The sequence below is a fragment of the Labrus mixtus genome, chromosome 23, assembly GCF_963584025.1.
Source record: "Labrus mixtus chromosome 23, fLabMix1.1, whole genome shotgun sequence".
Lineage (NCBI taxonomy): Eukaryota > Metazoa > Chordata > Actinopteri > Labriformes > Labridae > Labrus > Labrus mixtus.
This window is the reverse complement of record NC_083634.1, coordinates 15,836,455-15,855,790: the sequence shown is the minus strand read 5'-3', so window position 1 is coordinate 15,855,790 and position 19,336 is coordinate 15,836,455. Positions and strand designations below refer to the sequence as shown.

General features: G+C 40.4%; 3 protein-coding genes across 3 annotated transcripts in view; 1 reads left to right on the top strand and 2 right to left on the bottom strand.

Moving 5' to 3' along the window:
- Positions 1-3,871, top strand: part of rin1b (Ras and Rab interactor 1b) — a 35,680-nt gene extending 31,809 nt beyond the window's left edge. Inside the window, exon 12 of the mRNA XM_061031884.1 lies at positions 1,807-3,871. Coding sequence (XP_060887867.1) covers positions 1,807-2,130 — 324 coding nt within the window. The 3' untranslated portion in view covers positions 2,131-3,871. The remainder of the gene's footprint in view (positions 1-1,806) is intronic.
- A 223-nt stretch (positions 3,872-4,094) lies between these two features.
- zgc:101810 (uncharacterized protein LOC493612 homolog) lies at positions 4,095-10,929 on the bottom strand. Its single transcript, XM_061031050.1, has 9 exons — positions 10,770-10,929; positions 9,703-9,813; positions 8,408-8,566; positions 7,823-7,952; positions 7,551-7,687; positions 7,265-7,414; positions 6,454-6,599; positions 6,215-6,347; positions 4,095-4,952 (listed from the first exon to the last, which is right to left on the bottom strand). The coding sequence occupies exons 1-9, from the start codon at positions 10,815-10,817 to the stop codon at positions 4,782-4,784; spliced, it is 1,185 nt and encodes a 394-aa protein (XP_060887033.1). The 5' UTR covers positions 10,818-10,929; the 3' UTR covers positions 4,095-4,781.
- Positions 10,930-13,116: 2,187 nt separating this feature from the next.
- Positions 13,117-16,341, bottom strand: six7 (SIX homeobox 7). The gene is made up of 3 exons (XM_061030949.1): positions 15,630-16,341; positions 14,207-14,370; positions 13,117-13,945 (listed from the first exon to the last, which is right to left on the bottom strand). Exons 1-3 carry the CDS (start codon positions 16,035-16,037, stop codon positions 13,735-13,737), a joined length of 783 nt encoding a protein of 260 aa, XP_060886932.1. The 5' UTR covers positions 16,038-16,341; the 3' UTR covers positions 13,117-13,734.
- Between the last annotated feature and the right edge of the window lie 2,995 nt (positions 16,342-19,336).

Sequence of the window (19,336 nt, the reverse complement as noted above, 5' to 3'; positions counted from 1 at the left end):
GTGTTTTATAGATATGGCTTGAGCTCTCTGTAAAAACCTACCTGTAATGATCTTCCCCGATATCTTTTTTTAATCCGGTTCATCGGGAAGAGAAGAAGTTTAAAGCATTGGGGGAATAGCACAGTTTAATAATTCATGATTTATTTAATTTTCAAATGTCACATAAAACACAAACTGCAACAAATCCAAGGCTTTAATCCATCCAAAGAGGTCAGGTTTTACATTAATTATACTGATGGCACTGCAGGCTGGGAAACACCAGATTATCCTACACCTGTAACAATGCCAGGTGGGGTCGGGGTGGGGGGGGGGGAGGGAGGATTGTGACCCATATTTCAAATAATTCTGATACTCCTGCTTGGGAAGTTAAAGACTACGCACATGTTCTTGAGGTCATTCAAAGGTTTTCAGTCCATGAAAAGGTCATCCATCAAAAGTCCGAAAACACACCTGGGATTTTCTTTCCATTCATTCAGAATTCATTTCAGGGGGATTACTTTTTTTAGACGTTTTTTTTTTTTTAGAGGTAATCTGCCGATGAGGGACCGCCCCGGCTTACGTCGAGGGCATCCACTAATGCTCACACACTTTTGACTTTCACCTACACTCCCTCTCTATTATCACTACCCCTGGCCCCCAGATTTGGTTGAAAACGGTCGTCCAGATGCCGCGGTTAGAAAAAGGCATTGTCATCCACAACGTTTCTGTCTCGTCACGTGGTGCCTCTCCTGGCTTCAAATAGCCGATCTAACTCACCCGGCAGCCAGATTTTCCACTGACACAGGCGGGGATCAGTGAGCCAAGTGCTATGAAGAAGTGGGCGGTCAGATAACATGAAATTTATTGAGCTGCATCTACCCATCGAAGCAGGCAAACACAATATGCACACGGACAGCGAGGAGCTCAGTGACTCTGTAAGTTTTGATGATGGCAGACCTGTTGATTCTAATTGCTGCTGTGTGCGTGTTTCCTTTTTCTTTTTTTGTTTTAGCAGGTTTGGGCACTTGTGGATGTGTTTGTCGGCGGGGTATAGTTGTGTGAGCAGTTTAGGCTCTGTGGTGTGTGTGTGTGTGTGTGTGTGTGTGTGTGTGTGTGTGTGTGTGACTGATTTGTTAAGGCTGGATGTTTGCTTAAAAGGATTATGTCCTGTATGTTTTCATTGTGTGTGTTTTTAAAGTGACTTGTGAGGGCGTCTGTAGGTGGCTGACTCTGACTTATATAAGAGCTTAGGTAAAGCACAATTGCCGGTAAGTGTTTGAAGAGTGGCAAATTGTTTTGGGGGCTAGACTCGTGTTTGTGTGTTTGGTCTCTTTTTTTTTCTTCTTCTTCTTCTTCTTCTTCTTCTTCTTCTCGTAAATGTCAGAAAGTACAAGTATTAGTTTGGATGAATGTGCTTTAGGAAAACTTCACCAAAGCGCAGAGTTAAAGGGAGATTAATGGACTGTATGTGTTAACGCTGCTGGGGGTGGGTGGGTGGGTTTTGGGGGGTTGGTTTGTCAATGAAGCGGTAACATGCAACAGAGAAAAGAGCAGTTAAGAGCTGATTTTCATTTGGACCCGCTGGTTGTGTGTGTGGGAAGCGGGAGCTTTGTTTCAGAGAGAATATCTTTTATGAGCATCATTTGGGTTCATTTGTTGTAGTGGATTATCTGCCTGCACAGCTCTTACTCCTCCTCTGGCTCCATCTCTCTCCTCCCCCTCTTTTGCCCTCACTCCATAAGCCTCTTGACCTCTGTTTTCCATGAATACAGTATATATTCACTGTTTTTCTCTCTCCTCTCCCCCCCTCCCCCTCCCTCCCTGCAGAGGTGCGTTCGGATACTGTTCCAGGACGGGGAGCGGAGCGCCGTGCGGACGTTGCAGTGGAGAGCCGGAGAGACCAGCGAGGCCCTGGCGCAGCTGTGTGCCGCCACCTTCGAAGTGTCCGACCCGCAGCAATACACCCTGTACTGGCGCAGCGGCGGCGAGATGCGGGCCCTGCCGCCTCAGGCCCAGCCCCAGGACCTGGCCAGCCACAGCGAGGGAGGCCCGTCGCTCTCCTACCTGAGGACCGACCACGACTTCAGCAAGATGCGGCGGCTCACCCGAGGTGGCGCCGTGGACCTGAGCGAGTCGGTGTGTGAGGAGTGAGTGGGAGGCATTGGTGAGGGAGGAAGGGGGAAGGAAGGAGGAGGAGGAGGAGATGATGGATGGTTGCTCTCGCTTTCTCTCTCTCTCTCTTTCTCTTTCTCTCTCTTGTTTCTGTCTCTCTCTCTCCGGCGGTGTGTTGTGTCTCGTCGTGGGTCAGGACTTGTTGTTAAAAAAAACTTCAGCCCTTCTTCAGACCAGGAGCGGACCTTAAACGGTAAACTCTTCCCTAAATGGACCAACATGCAGAGCACAGCAGGACCAACACAGGGACTGTTGCCAAAAGTTGTACTGTGCGGCACTCAGTGTGGCTGCTGCTGTAAAGGAGTGTACTGTTTGTGACATGGAAATGTTTTAATAAATGGATTTGATTGTAATCAGAAACATGAAAACCCCCCCCCCAGAGTTATACCATGAAGGGATTACATCATGTAAACGTGAGGAGGCTCAAATCCAAAGACTAATTTTGTGAGACTACTGTTGCCTGGAAACAAAAAACCCACTTCCTGTACGCACAGGAGAAAAGGCAAATTGTCCACCGTGGTGATGTAACCCCTTTCGCTGTATAGTCCTGGGTAAAATCTTAAAAGACACTTGGATGTTTTATTTCTTCACTTTTATGTGTAAAAGTCTGCAGATCTTGATGGAACCTTTTTTTTTTTCTTTTTTTTTGAATGGTTTGGGTTCAAACCCCCCCCCCCCCCCCCCCCCCCTTTGAATACAGCTTGACAAAAAAAAAAAAACATATTACAGCCAAGACCGAAACCTTAATGCCAAAGTGACCAAAACAGGTAAAGAGAGGCCATTTTGTGATACAACAGGTGTTTACCTTGAAAGAAATCAGGTTCACAAGGTTTTTATTTTTAGAAATCACCCACAGATACTCTATTTATTTTTGCTTTATGGAGGGGGGAAAAAAAGCGCAGCTCTTCTCCTTTCTCGTGTATTCTATTAAGTGTTTTTTGGCAGGTGGAGTAATGAGCGAGTAGGAGGGAGGTGATAGAAAAGCATCAGCTCTCTGATTTTTTTTTTTTTTTTTCAAAACCATGTGAGAGGAAAGAGAGGAAAAAAAAAAAAAAGAAAGCATCACATCGACACTCCGAGACAACCTGCAACAGATTTACTGAATGACTTGCGAATGTATTAGGCTCTCTATTTTTTTGCCTGTCAGAATTTAATCCTTTCACGAAACAACACACATTCATTTCATGTTTCCAGCCCACTGCTTTTCAGTTCTTCTGTTTCTCTTGGCCGTGATGTAAAATAAAAACTGCGTTACAACCAGACTGAGAGGACAGTCGGACCAACTGGACCAGCACCCGGAGGTGACTGGTTGAATGTACATTTTTAAGAAAAGAAGTCACCAGCTCCTGGCGACTCCTGCTGCAAGTCATCACCACCAGACTGTTCAATCAGTGTCATGCTCCACCTTCATATTGTGTATTTTAAAGCTAACTTTTAATTGTTGGATTTGTCGGGTAGATATCAAACCTAAGTATGGATTTTCAACCAGCTGAGGAGGTTCATTTTGGAGAACTTTGACGTGTTTTTGGACATTATTGCATGCTTTTTTTTTTTTTTTTTTTCTTTTCATTTTTAACGTAAAGGTTCTGCGAATGTGGTGTGTGCGTGAAGCATGTGTTCACTGTGAGAGCTCACTATTTTCTTTTCAGTGTGGAAACACATTACTGTATTTTTTCTGTCAGGTGACTCAGTATCGCAATAAAGAATTGCAATATCTGTTCGCAATGTCGGTCCACCCAGTTTTTGTGTTGTAGGAGTGTGGATGTCATGGTTTGATTGTCTTACACAAACTGAGCCACCAGAGGGCAGCACACAACAACACCATCAAACACCATGCTTTTAAAAACACCCATAGATGTTTCAAGATGGATTCAAATGTTAACTTTGGAGATCTTTTTTTTTTTTTTTGCAAAACAAAAAACAGCCACACAAAGCCTTATAAGTATGTCTGATAAGATTTATTTCATAGCGCCTTAGATAAATTACACTATTAAAAATCCTGTTACACATCTGGAATCACAAACAACCAAACAAAATTGAGACAAAGTACTTTTTATATATTATGAATTACATGACAAACATAGAAAACCATGCTCCTCCGTCCTAGTTTGACATTTTAGTATTTACCATGTTTTAGCATTTTCTGTCTTTGGCATTTCCCAGCTTATACAAACCTATCACATGCATACCTAATGATTTAAAGAAGCCTGCTACACAGTCCCAGAAACTCTGCAATATACAGGCTTAGACATTAGATCTGACAAAATGTTAAAGGCCAATACTTTACCAAAATTGAATCAATTGTGAAACAAACAAACTAAACTTTGTTTGGAGTTGTGCCTGAAGCTGAATCTAGACCCAAATAGAAATGAAACTAAAAACAAATGCAGCTTAAGCAGTCACAGTGTAATTAAACAAAGTCAAAAAAGTTTCAGGTACTCATAAAGCATATGGACGATGTGTTCTGCATATATTTATGGTGACAAAGTGGCGCATCAGCTGATAATTGGTTCAGTTATCAATCATTTCTTGTACAGTTTAGTCAGTCGACTTATTGATTATAATAGCATGAATTTGCTTTAAAAAATATATCCTGAATGTGCGATGTGTTCTTTTCAAAATGTACAGTTTTAATTGGCTCCACCTCCCAGTTTTTGCAGCACCCCCAGACCTTTCTCCTCGTACTCTGCCCTCGAGAGCCAGAAGGAGTCTTTGTCTCTCATGATGTTGGCCAGCACGGCACCGCCCAGGAACACCATGTGTTTACGCCTGGGAGGGTCCTCGATGCGGATCTTGAACTTCTACACAGGTGAAGGAAAGGGCAAACAAGAGGTCATTAAATCACATTTAATACTACCTTTATTCTTCACCAAACCTATTTTAAACACAAGCCATCACCGCTCTGTTGTTGTTTTTCACCAAAGAGTGACCCTTTGGTGGTAGGGTTAAACTGGAGTGAAGCTAAGTTTGCTAACTACAGAACTAGCTTGTTTGGCAAGGTGCGACATTTCCGTCATGATAAATGTTGTACTAAACAGGATGCTAAGTTATGCTAGCTAAAAAACAGTTTTAAACAAAATGTAAAGAACAGTGTCTTTAAGTACAACTGTAAGCTGAACATGGTGTTTTGTAAGGTTACAAACGTCCTTAAAGCGTACCCTGTTGTTGTAAATTACTCTAAATTGAGCCATAATTTTAAAAAAACAATCATCACGCAGTGCTGAAGAAGAAGTGAAACTAGCAATTCGGACGTAAAATTCATCAGGAAAATGTTGACCAAGATATTAAATTCATTAAGAAATAGGCTTATTTTGTCAAATATCGACTTCAAACATTCAGAGCTCTTTTTTTTTGCCACCATGGGAGTCTCCCCCTGCTGGCCATTTGAAAGAATGCAGGTTTAAGAAACGTCTGCATTGGCTTCACTTTTCGCACTATGTCTTCTTCTGCCTTACAGTCTTCTCTGATTATTATCAATGGCAAATTTTCTTTCATTTTTAAAATGTCAATGATATAACATGCCAAACAACTGAGCGTTTTATTGCTGCCTTTGGAAATAGTAACTGTGGTGGAATCCACAGTAACAACAAATCATTTTCAGCTCAAGGCCCATTTACTTTCAGTCTTTATTCAAATGATCAAACGCTACAAATAAAGAGGGTAACAATCAAAACTGTTACCAAGGTCTATAAATTATAATGCAACATGAATAGGAATGAATACAATGGTAGAGCATAATGTATAGTTTCTGATGACGCCTGTGTGATAAGGCTGAAAGCTTTGGAATAAGTGACCCAGTGGTGCTCGTTTCTACAAATGCTGTTACTATTATTAAAAGGAATATAATGCCAGTGCTTTGTAAGATTGATCAAATAAATGGAAATGCATTACTTTAGCTTTCAGGCTTATGTTGTTGTCGACTTAATGCATTATGACATTTATTTAAAGCTATTTAAGAGAATCAACGGTTGTGTAACGTCTTATTTAACGTTGTGTATTTTAAAATACAGATTATGGTCGAGTTAAGCTCCACTGCGTCACTCTCCAGTGAAGCACTTCTTACCAATAGTTTCTTTGTGTCTCCGTCCAAAACCCTCTCCAGGTAGAGCTGCTTGATTTCTCTCTCCAGTCTGGATGGAAGGCCGGGGTACATGGTGGTCCCTCCTGACAGGACGATGTGTTTATAGAAGTCCGCCCTGCATGGTAAAAAAAAAAAAAAAGATGGTAGGAGGTAAAATGACCCTGCTTTGTTTGTTGCGTTTCACCTTTTTATGTTGACAAAGTAGCTGTCTGGCTTCACACCTGAGGTCAATGTCTGCAGCCTGGATGCAGTTGAAGAGCAGCTCAGCCACTCCTGCCCCCTCAATGTTGATGAGATGAGGCTGGAAGAGAGCTTCAGGGGCCCCAAACCTCTCTCCGCCCACCTTCACCAGTCGGCCGTCAGGAAGCTGCATCAGACAGAGGAATCAGTTCAGTAGAAGTCTGACTTTTTCTGAGTCCAGGGCCATATTTGGCAGAGCCATTGTTTGGATCAGTTCTGCAACTAAAGCCTCATAAATATATGCCAATTCTTAGGCAGCAACCTCTAGTGGTCGTCATAATTATGACAGGAGCAAAAGCAGAAGTCAGATGACGTACAACGTAGTGTAAAGAGCAAGGAAGTCCAACAGAGGTCTGGTGGATGAATGGTTCAAACATAGACTGTAAAAAACAGATGGAAGACAAAGAAAAGTAGTGTTCCTCCAAAATTAGTAAACTAAAACTCAACATTGACCAAGCCAGTTAGTGAACTGGGCTTACTGGCCGGTTACTCTGGCTTAATATTAAGCTAGCTTTAGCCATGTTAGTCCCAAATTGTATCTTTACACCTCAGCTGTTTTTGAGTTTAAGATGTGCTGGTAGGTGGGTTTTATTGTATCCATGACTAGCTGTTTACCGCTCTTTCCAGCCTTTATGCTAAGCTAGGCTAACTGACTGTTTAAGCTGCATATTAACCACAAAGACACAAGAGAGGTAACCTCTCATCGACATTTCAGCATGAGACCAAATAAGCATACTTCATTTGTGTAGACCAAAATTATTTTTTAATCCCTGGTCATTTTTCTTCACGTACCATGAACGACTCCACCAGGTAGGTGGTCTCTGTGGCGAGGCGCTGCTCCTGCTCGATGTTATACCCTACATAGCAGAGCTTCTCCTTCAACATACGTAAAGTCTCAAAGTCGGCCGAGTGATTGAAGGCGTAACCACGGAGAAGCAGGAGCTAATGATACAAAAATGAAAGAAGACACAATGAATTTTGTTCTTGTGAGTTTTCTTTATGTAAACAGAAACAGCCTTTTCAGACCACTTGTTATTTTCATTTTCCTTGTTTTTCAGGTATTTTTCAGCAAGCTCACCTTGCTGAGGTAGCGTGTGATGTCACGCCCTGCGATGTCCAGCCGGCGTGTGAGGTGAGGTAATGAAAAGCCCTCATACACCGGACAGATGTGGGTGACGCCATCCCCGGAGTCGACGACCACACCAGTCAGCAAACCTGCAAACAGAAATTTCTCAGGAAATAAAATTTCCTTTCAATTTTTTTTTTTTTTTTTTTGTCTTAAGGCTCTGCGAGGACTGTAAGTATAAATCACATAAAATATTGATTAAACATTGTGTCCTTGTGTCTTACCCTGAGCATACAGAGTGAGCACCGCCTGAATTGCAACGTAAATGCCCTGGAACTGGTATTTCTCAAACATGACTTCTGTGATCTTCTCCCGGTTCTTGGTGGGGTTCATGGGCGGCTCAGTCAGCAGGATCTTGAATAGGCAGATACATAATAATGAATTTAAAAGCTTACTTTGTGTTTTTTGAGATACAAAGTATAAATGTTTAGTTGTACATGTTTAGAAAATAGTTACAATTAGGTCAGATATAAGTCATTTATGACTTTTATTTCGCAGTTCATGTGATTTATAATATAGCGGATTAACTTAGTTTTTAAAGTCTGACCCTGTGGGCTGGTTGCTGACCTTTAAAAAAATTAGCAGAATAAAAAAAGTCTGTTTTGTGAACTCAATTAACTGATGAAAGACTGCAGATATAAACTAGCTTTAAGCTAACTCTTGTACAATGCATCAAATGGCAACATTTGTGTTTAAAATTAAATTTTATACAAATAAAATAAAACCAATTAATTATCTATGGCTTACAATAATTAGTCAAATTATTCAAACACATTCACTTCCATCGTCCATCCAGCTGTGTTCTATACCTTGCACTCTTTCGGGTCGATGTCGAGGCGCTCGGGCCCGAAGGTGTGGTCCCACAGGTGGAGCATGTCGTCCCAACTTCGCACCATGCCGTTCTCCATGGGGTAGGACACCTCCAGCATGGAGCGGCAATCGCTGGCCTCGTCACCAACCATCAGGTCCTGATGGAAGAGAACAGGAGGTGTGTAACCTTTAGAGGCTAACTTTTTGTCCTTTTTTTTGTTATTGAGTGACGCGACAATTTAACATGTCTGACAATAGTCTGATATTTCTTTGATTTGTGAAGTAACTAATTGATTCAATACATTTTACACATACAACATTAAAAAAGGGTACTGACTGCATATTAGTCCTCGAATTTAAATAACAGCAACCTAGAGATTTGAAATAGTTTTGGCACAGTACCCACACAACACATTAAGTAATTAGATCACAATTGTTGCCTCAATAGAAGCCTCCCAAATGTCTTTCTTCATTCAACTTTCTTCCAGTTCCCTTGGTAGTACTTATAGAGGTTTCTTAATTGAAAAGAAATGAGGGTGGATTTTTACAAAAAAATTATAGTCAAATTATCTTTGGAATGGTTTCTATGACACATGCTCTACGACTCTAAAACTTGCAAAATAGAAATCGTTCCTTTGTTGTTCACAATGTGCTGAAGTCTGCGGTCCAATGAGGATAAAGGTCTGAATTCTCCGCCCATTAACTGAACTGTGTTGTGTGAAGGTGTAAGACACTTACTGTGGTAGGAGCTGAGAGGAGAAGAGGTACAGTAGGTCAGGTGTTTAATGAGCTGAACTAGTCTTACTGTATATGTCTAGACACAACAGACAGCCAGTCACTTTGATTTAAATAGAATACAAACGCATAAGGACAATGGTGGGAGAAGTAATGAGATTCTTTAATGGGTAAAAACAATAGCACTCTGTGAAATTACCCCATCATGATTAGAAGTCCTGTTTTGAAAATGTAAATAATATAAAGGTATGAATAAGCTGGACTTTCTAAAAGGTAAAGGTAAGTTTGTGCATTAAAGGGTAATTTCCCAGCTTGCACATAAAAATACAATGATTGTACTGTTTGGTTATTGTTGCTGTTGTTGTTTGTTGTCAGTCCAAACTATTATCAACATAAAGGAAATTGAAAAAGGCCAATCATATAAAAAGTTTACTAGTGTGGTCTTGTTCTCTTGAGTGTATCCACAATAACATCACAAATGCTTCTCGAATGCTTTCAGCTGTCACATTCAGTGAAAGAGCAGCGAACAGGCCCCCATTTCACTTTAAAGTGTCCTCACCTTTATCTCAATGTTGCCCACTTTGATGTTCGATCGAATGATTGGGCGGCCCACCATGGCCGGGAAGATGTGTTCTGGAAAATTGGACCCAGCGAAGCCGCACTTGACAAACTGAGAATGAAAACTTTTGTTAGTTCTCTTTTTTATGGACAGAAACTAAAACTTTCCTTGTGAAGTAATGGATCGATTCCTGTTGCATTCTTATATAATCCTTTGTATGGATCATTTTAGTTGATAAATCAGTTTCATTTAGTCTTATTCGGCACTGGGCTTAATCTGTATCCAATAAACTTCCCCATCTTGTATCTTTATGAATCATCAATAACATCTTCTTTTTTTCTATTATTTCTATTTTCATTACTTTTATTAAAGAATTTAGTATAATTCCTTTGGAAAGTACAAGGACATGTATATGTTGTTGCATAGATTTTAAATGCACAGACAATCTCATACACTGCTTGTCATGACTTCACTTCATGCTGTAGTGTCTCAACTTGTCTGTGTGGCCACAGTGCACATTCCTTACCCTGGAGGGAGGCAATACATTCCTAGCAGAGAGAGTTAAATAGATGCAGCTAGCTTGTGAATGCAGGTATTGTACAGTTTAATACTCGTGTTAATCTTCATGGCAAAGCCTGGCTATCATTTAAATGCAACAAAAACAATATTAAGAGCCAGTATGGACCTTTTTGGTTCCTCAATTCTTTCTTCCTGCTTTTCATCCAATTGCTGCACAGTTCAAAGCATCACAACCTTTTATGGCTGCGTGCACATTAGAGGTAGTGGGACAAGTCCAGACAGATGTGAGAACAGGCTGCAGTATGCGCAGCACAGATTCACACCCTTCAGATGTTGCATGATCTGGGAGAAAAGTTCTATGAACAGCAACTAAAAACTTAAAATGAGATGTATTACACACCCTGCTTAGATTGGCATCCAAAACTCTTGAAGATAAGACGTATTAAAAGCGTAAATCTAGGCTACTGGAAAAGTAGAAAACAATAGCTAGTGCTGTCAATAGACTGTGAGGCTAGAAGTTACAATATAGACACTTTGGATGGACTTACCCCTGTTCCATTGTCACAGACCACCACTTTTCTCCCCATGCTGTCCATGTTTACACAGCTCTAAATTCTCCCTCCTGTTAAGACAGGAGTTGGACCAACAACTAAGCAATTCACATGAATTTAGCAGTGACTGAAACTGACAGGTAAGCAGAAGTCCTTCGAGCTTGGGCGGGGCTACTGGTTTAGGGAACACCCATTACTATGGCAAAAGAGGTAGGCCTATACTGTTTACTTACTATTTTTTAGGGAAACAGGTAGTGTTCTTTTGAATGAGGAATTCACAAATACTTTTTATAGCAAAAATTCCCCTACGCTTACATTAGCTCATCCTGTTGTTAAAATGTCTCTATACTTGTCAGACCTAATTTTATTAAGTATTTAATCGTTTGAATGACAACAACTATCCAAAGAATACCATAATTCATTCATAGTTCATTTCAAATAGTATAGATTAATTTACAAGTCAGCTACTGGTGGTTTTTGATAGAACTTTAAAACCATCTCATTTCCTCAAACAATAGTGTCAGGTATCAAATCACTATGTGAATTATGTGTTTTTCTTTCATTTTGATGTGATAGGCTACATTTTAAAATACCAGTCAAAGGAATCTATATTTAGTTTTTTTCTTATTCAGGTAAACTTATATCTAATGATTAGTTTTTGTCATTGCATTGTTTTACATTTATAACTGATTAAGATAAAAAATAGCAATAGTACAAAAAAACAAAACGTATTTTAAATAGCAGCAGATAGCCTTTTTTTTTTTTATCATACAGTTCCTAATATAAAATGTTTTTTACAGGAGCTAAACCAATCTGAGGTCCTTAGCTTGTTATAGAAGATAAATGCTTTGATGGAGTTTTTTTTGTTGTTGCACTTTTTCGATAATCAGTTTTATAACTAAGTAAAAAAAAAAAGTACAATACGTGTCACTTCCGGCAGCCATCTTTGTTTACTTATGGAAGTAGCAGCAGCTTGTGAAGAGTCTCAAATCTTCACTGTCCAACATAAACAATATTTTTCTGTGTAGCTGGATGGAAGAATACTTTTGGAAGAAGGAAATGTTCTGAACACTGTAGGTAAGTGTTGCTTCTTAGTCTACAGAAACAACTTGCTATCTTGAATTGCTAATTAGGAAAGTTTTCAGAAGGAAAACAAGTCCTCAAGTCTTTGACAGTGAGAAGCTAAGATGTTTAAAATGAAGGCTACTATAGTGCACAACACACAGTTATTCAAGACTAAGTTAACAGGTGAAAATAATGACACATTTAGCAACTATGTAGAAAGAAATTTGATTTAAAAAAATTAAAAATAGCTTAAAGGAAAATGGAAATTGGCCTTACTCTTGTTGGGGGGGCTGACTGTAAATGTCCACTGGATGTGTAATAGTTAGCTTGCATGTGCAAAATATCAACTTTAAAGGGTTATTTAAAGGGTATTTTCAGTGAATGTTGTGTTTTAGTTTGTTTGGCACTAATTTAAAATTGTTGAGCCACAAATGATTAAAATGTAGTTTGAGCGTGTTCTCTCAGTTGGTTCATCAGAATCAGTAAATATAAATATAATTGTTGTTAAGATAGTCATCTGTGTCGTGACCATCAAATAAGACTGGAAAACATAATGTTGCATTTTAATTTGGACCCTGCAGGCTAACATATTTCATGAGGTCAATATGGGGTCTCTCCCATTATACCAATACACCGGCTGAGTCAGCGAAACTTTGGATAAAAATAGTCAATTTATTTACATAAACATTTACAAAATACATCTTTCATTGATGAGTAGTGTCAGTGTGAGAAATGATGGTCGTAAGAAAGACAGCAAACAGTAGGCCTTTTAAACGTGTCGTTCCTGAAATGAGAAGGACACAGTCACATCCAACCGGGTCTCACTTTTCTCAAATGTAATAGGCACATTGAGTTAAGACCGATTAGTGCTTTTACATTCTTTTCCCTGTTCCACCTTTTCTGTTTTCAGCTCCTGCGAGATCTTCAGAGCAGCTCAGGAGCATGTGACGAAAAAAGCTCGACAGATTTCAGACAGGAACCAAAAGAAGAACGAACAGGTAAAACACAACTGGTAGAAATACTTTGTGCTTTAGGAGTAAGTGTGTATCATTTGCTACAGAAAGCTAATTAAGTCTAAAGTAAAGCTATTATTATTGTTAAGTATATAAAAGAATGATGATGCCTTTAGTTTCTTTTTAAGGCAGTGAAATGAGCTGAATTGCTCACCCATATATTTACAAGCACATAATAACCCGAGTTCCCATTTTAACAAGATAAAAATTAGAATAATACAGAGTCAGAAAACAAATAATCCATTAACACGATTACCTTTTATATTCTTGTGCTAATTTTAATAAATTTATTTTATTTATGGCCAATAAAGATGTTGTAAAAAGGTCTTTCCATATTGCTGTAATCTGACACACTCAAGTTAATATTGTGCCTGTAAATATAGCTACATGTTTTAATAGCCTACTCAAGGCATTGTTGATTGTGTCCTCACAATTTCCATACAAATGCATCATGTTGGTTATATGATAACTATAAGAAAATGATCTACACAAAAATAATACCTGAAACCAGTTCAAAATGTAATATTAATGTGCACAATATCTAAAGACCATAGGCTTTTGTCTATTAATACTTTGTATTAATACTTTGTATTAATACTTTGTATGTGGTTTTGTATGCGGGGCTGAATCATGATCAACAGTAAACTAGTTAATGTAACAGTCAAGGTCATCTGCCATGGTGCTTACTTAAGTGCATGTTGTTTTTGCATATGTTCCCTTATAAACGTCCACTCGCAGCCACATTAAGTGGCCTCATCTTCATCCTCCTCCCACTGAGAACACCTCCAGTGTTTCCACAGCCACACACAGTTCAAGTGTCTTTAACAAAAGTCTGACGACGGGTGCTTCAGGGTCCGTCCGTGAAAAAAATAAAACAAAGCGTCTCAAGACTCGAATTCGCTGTCGCTGCTGACTGAGATCTCGGGGGTGGAGGCTCCTGTTCCTCTGCGCTCGTTCTCCGTGCTACAGTCGCTGGCCTCGGGGCTGCCAAGGTGGCGAGGGGAGGGAGGCAACAAGTGGGGGTGATGGCGGCGCTCCTGGTGGGAGCCGTCTGGTGAGCTCTCAGAGGGATGGTGGGATGGATCCTGCTGCATTCTGGATAAGACAGAGGACATTGAAGTCTCATTTAGTTTGTTTATTAAGCCTCCACATGTGACAGAGCTGCTTTTCAGGTGGAGCACTACATCAGCATTTTTGCCCATTACCATGCCTTATAATGTCTGTTATAACTGAAGTCAACTTTCACATTATTTTCTGCTTATCAGAAAAAGTTGAAACAACACAAAAAAATCTTAAGTTCATTCATTCTATTTACAATCGAAATCTGCATGATCAAGTATAATTTATTTGACGTACCTGTTCTTTGCCGATGCAGCGCGGTCTCTCTGCCGGCGGTTCTTAAACCAGTTTCCGACCTGTGTGGGCGTGAGTCCCGTGGCCTGGGCGAGATGGCGTTTCCTGGACGGGTTGGGGTATGGGTCTTGGAGGTACCACTCTCTCAACAAACTGCGAGTTCTTTCCTGGAGAACATATAAAAAATGCACTGATGTTTTATTACGTGATCTCTTGTTGAGCAGGCAGCACAAAGACGGACTTCTTAACGTAAATGTCCGAGCAACAAATCATCATTTTGTTCTAAAAAAATAAATCCTGTCAGTATGAAAAGTCACCATATGGTGCTTTGATATCATCCCATTAAACCACAATAAGCTTATCACTCTCATATGATGCTCAGTATAATCTTATTATACCGGATTTATAAATAAATTATCATAATGTACATCCACTAAACGGGATCATGTTAAGGGGCTTTATAAGCTGTTGAAGAGTATAAAGAGTCTCTACACTTATGAAACAATACTTCACCCCACCACATGAGGGCGATCACACATTCACAAACACACCTTCAAATCCACTTCATAGTGATTTCTAGCAAATGAATTTGTCTATTTCACATGTGTTTTTATAACTTTAAATGAAGGGATCAAGTTTATTTGCCTTTAAAAGTAAACTTTTGTTTATCTTCAGACATTGTTGCTCAAGATACTCAACAAATCATAGCAGCACGCTGTCATACTCTTATACTTTCATTGAAAGAAATCCGGTATTGTTTCTCTTAAACATTGAATAAATGTCTCTTTATTGACTCCTGGGTGGCAGATAGAGATTGTGGTGGTGTTAAAGACAACATGTAAATTATATGTAGCCATAGTGCGAGTTCTGGCCTTTACACTAAAGACAAAAAAAAAACAACGACTTGAATTGACCACTTCAACAAGAACAAATCCTGGGGTAAATAAGATAAGTGAAATATGTAAAGTTATGAAAGAATTTTGGGGAAATGGAATATCAGAAGATAGAAGACGATCATTTGAGACGTATTGAAAACTTTCTGAATGGGCATGTTGCACAAGAATCTATAAATAACGAGCTGTTATTTCTGTTATATTTAGGAACCACAATGAATGTGTCTGTCCTCCTTTAACAGCGTGTTAAAGCAGAAGCATTCTGCACAATGATAAAAAAAACTTGCACTAACTGGTGCAGCAGCAGGCCTCCATGCTTAAAGCTCTGACTATTATCATCTTAAGAGCTCAAAGACCAGGCGGCTTGATGCAGCAGGTTAAAAAGCACCTTTACAGGAAGCAAGTGGCGGCCTGTCCAGTGTTTTAATATCATGTCATATAATTTAAATGTATGACGACAGTGGAAAAGCAGCGTGGATAAGAATATCGCGTAAAAACAAGGGCATGTGGGTTAAGTATGAAAGGTTTTTTACCTTGAAGCAGTGCGTCTTCTGCTCTCCGTCCCAGATGGTGCGGGGCAGGGGGAACTTCTTGCGGATCCGGTACTTCTCCACGGGGCCCAGCGGCCTCCCCCGCAGCCTCTCCGCCTCCCGGTAGTGCGCGTCCAGCCACAGGTCCTGCAGCTTGGCGTGCGACTCGCGCGTAAACCTGTGGCTCTGCAGGATCTGGTACAGGGCCTCGAAGTTCCCCCCGTGGAACGCGACCAGCGCCCGCGCTCGCATCACGGACTCGTGTCTGTTCAGCGCCTCCCCGGCCGAGCCAGGCACGGCGGCCGGGAGGGACCACAGGAACCGGCCGAGGCGCTCGATGTCCCCGGTCTCCTCCAGGTTCTCGCAGACCCGCGCCACCTGGTCCGGCGTGAACATCGGCAGCGGGAACATCTCAGGCCGGCTTCTTCTCAGCAGCTCACCGAAGGAGTTAGGAAACACTCAAAGGACGCGTGAAGCGATGCATCCACCCGTGCGTAAAAGCTCCGCGCGCTGCCTGACTTTTAATTTCAAGTTTATCGACACTTTCAGCATCTATCTGCTGCCCCTCTTATGTAACTGAGGCTTTCCAAATGTCTCAGAGAAGCCTGTGCGCAAGTTTCCAGAGTGGCTCAAGCTGAGTAAAGAAAGAGGACAAGGAGTCAAACTGTATTTATAGCGTGATACAATTAGCATCTCTGTGGTTGTTTTGAGAAGGATTATACGTCCCGGCCATTAGCTTCTTAGTGGGGGGTAGTGTGTACAGAGGTGACTGGCTGATCAGCTTGTTTGGCTTAGCCCGAGGATACATTGACTGCCAAGATGACTTCAGTGAGCAAACAAGCAACGATAGGTTATTTAATAGGTCAGATCTGGAGCTGGAGCCCAGTCTCAGGAGGAGAGGATGATGGGAGAAAACAACTCGGGCTTTTTGGCAGCAGGGGAAAAACATTAAAGTTCCAATCAAAGCATGTAAAGAAAAAAAATTAATTCTGCCAGGTTTCAAACTTTAAAGCTGCAGCAGTAACTTGGGTTTTGCTCCTCATGCAAAACCAGTATCATTTAGTGTTTTCCCCCGACATTTGGCCAAGGGGACACTTGAGGACATAAAGCTGCTGCAGCGATCCCCCGCCAGCTAATACCCCTGTAATTAAAACAGACATGACATGTTGCACCCATAGGCCATATCCTCGGAGACCTCTCGCAGGGCTGAGACGTATATATATATATATATATGAAAAAAACGCCCCGAGACACCGACGCACGACAGAGCACCTCCAAGGACAAGGACTTAATGATCTCAGCAGCTCATTAATCAGTCTCAGGACAAATTTCTTATTAATCAGGTTAAGGATCCTGAAAGCATCTGTCAGCTGTGTTTGCAAACATAGATAACGGACTTTGCAAATCATCGCCCAGAGGAGAAATATTTCTGTCGCTTGAGTGGACCCAGAGCCTGAATTAAGACATTATTGATTACATCCTACATTTCGTTCTAAAGCAGATGATAATAAGCAGACAAAGATAATTTGAGGCTTTGCATAAAGGTTGCAGTCAGGTGAGGGATGATCCGTCTACAAATCCGTCTACAATACAGATATGAGCCGACTAGACACAAAATGCTAATCTGTGAACATCAGGAGTCCCCAAAACCTGCCTGTGGTAGTCTTAATGTTTCCAAAACTTCTTTGTCTTCAGTGCATTTTTATTAACTTATTGGTCACATTTTCATGCAAACAGAAAATGTCAGTTTTAAGATTTTCTTTGCCAGATCAGAAATAAATCCTCTTGAAGTGAGAGGGTCTTTGTAAGTTTTATGTTTGGAGTCATTTTAAGACTTTTCCCTGATACATTTGCTTAACGTCAAGAAAATAAATCTTTTTTTATTTTTTTTATTTGCTGATAGTAATACTGAAGGTGCTAGATGTCAAGTGTTGGCCTGAATGGATACACAGATATGCAAAATATCTGAAAAAAAGATCAGATGCTTCATTTATCACTGAGGCTTCATTAGACAGTTTTGTGCCTTATTAACAATTAGTGACATTCTTCCATCTCCACATTCAGTCCACAAAACTCGAGCTCAACCATTACATATGTAAGTGAGTATAGGTCACGCACATACTCACAGGTTCATCCTTCCATCCTAGCAAAAACACATTGCAAGAGTGTGAATCAGAATCAGAATTTGTGTTTATTGCCAAGTACATTTACTCATACAAGGAATTTTGGTGCAAAACAATTAACAAGGAAATATGAAAACAGCAGAGCTCCTGCTGACAGGTAGAAATATAAAGTCTAAATATTAATTTATTGCAAATGAGAAAAATGATGCATTGCTCTCTCACTCAGCCTGTGTACACTCGTCCCTGTTAGATGGAGTCCTCTGTGTAATGTCCAGGATGTCACATCAACATAATGCAGTCAAATTAATCTCAAGTTAGCTGTTTATCATATTTCACATCATTATGACAATACTGAACATTATTGCACATCTCATCTTCTACTCATATTGTTCAGTTCTGCATGTTCACATTTATTCATCTAAAAGCAGCAGCTGATCACAGTGCTGTACAATATATAAAAGAAACAATTAATAATCATCCAATCACTGAACAGCTGTGTTAATATTCTGTGAGTCTGCTGATGCTTTCAGCAGCAGTCATGTTTGAAGTTTTCAGATCTGCTCTCCAGACTCTGTGCAGCGGAGTTTGGAGGGCGTATAGAATTACTTTAGAAGCAGTAGGCAACCATTCGATACGTGTCGGATCCTAAATCTAGATTAAAATACCGGGTGTGATCTGTGGGCTAATGGAAAGGGGGGGTAGGTGTGTGTGTGTGTGTGTGTGTGTGTGTGTGTGTGTGTGTGTGTGTGTGTGTGTGTGTGTGTGTGTGTGTGTGTGTGTGTGTGTGTGTGTGTGTGTGTGTGTGTGTGTGTGTGTGTGTGTGTGTGTGTGTGTGTGTGTGTGTGTGTGTGTGTGTGTGTCAGTCTCCAGCACAGAAGGGGAGAAATGAGCTCAGTGAAGATCATGCTCACAGTTAATCTAACCCTTTCAAGGTTCAGACACTTCGCGCCACTGACCGCCACACACACACACACACACACACACACACACACACACACACACACACACACACACACACACACACACACAGACTCACCTTCATTACGAGAAATCCCCGTCCCAATCTGTTTAACACTTTGAGGGCAGACTGAACCAAAATCTGCTTAAGCGCTCCCAAGCCGTTAAAACAGGATGAATGATAAGATGGTGATGGGATGAACAGATGATGGATCTGTTTGGAGAAGGGCAGGGGGTCAGGGGTCTAATTATACCGCCTATCTTTTTTAAATAGAACATCTTGATGTTATTATTAAGGAAATTCTATTACTGAGGCAATTATAATTGATTATAACTCCGTTCATTGGTGATTAAACTAATCATCTTACTTGATGTATTTTTTCTACATTTCTAAATTTGGCCATTTATCATCTGCATGATTTTACGTTGCTTGATGATGCTCAGTTACAATTGCAACAACATCAGGCAGATTTTCATTTTGAAATCAAATTTAAAAAAAAAAAAAGGTTGCATTTATATAACAACATGGAAAAGAGGGGGGGGAGGGGTCTCGGGAGGCAAAACACACCATAAAAAAGACGCTAGTGAAATCCAAGATGGAATGACAAAGTCTGACACTGGTACTGTTTT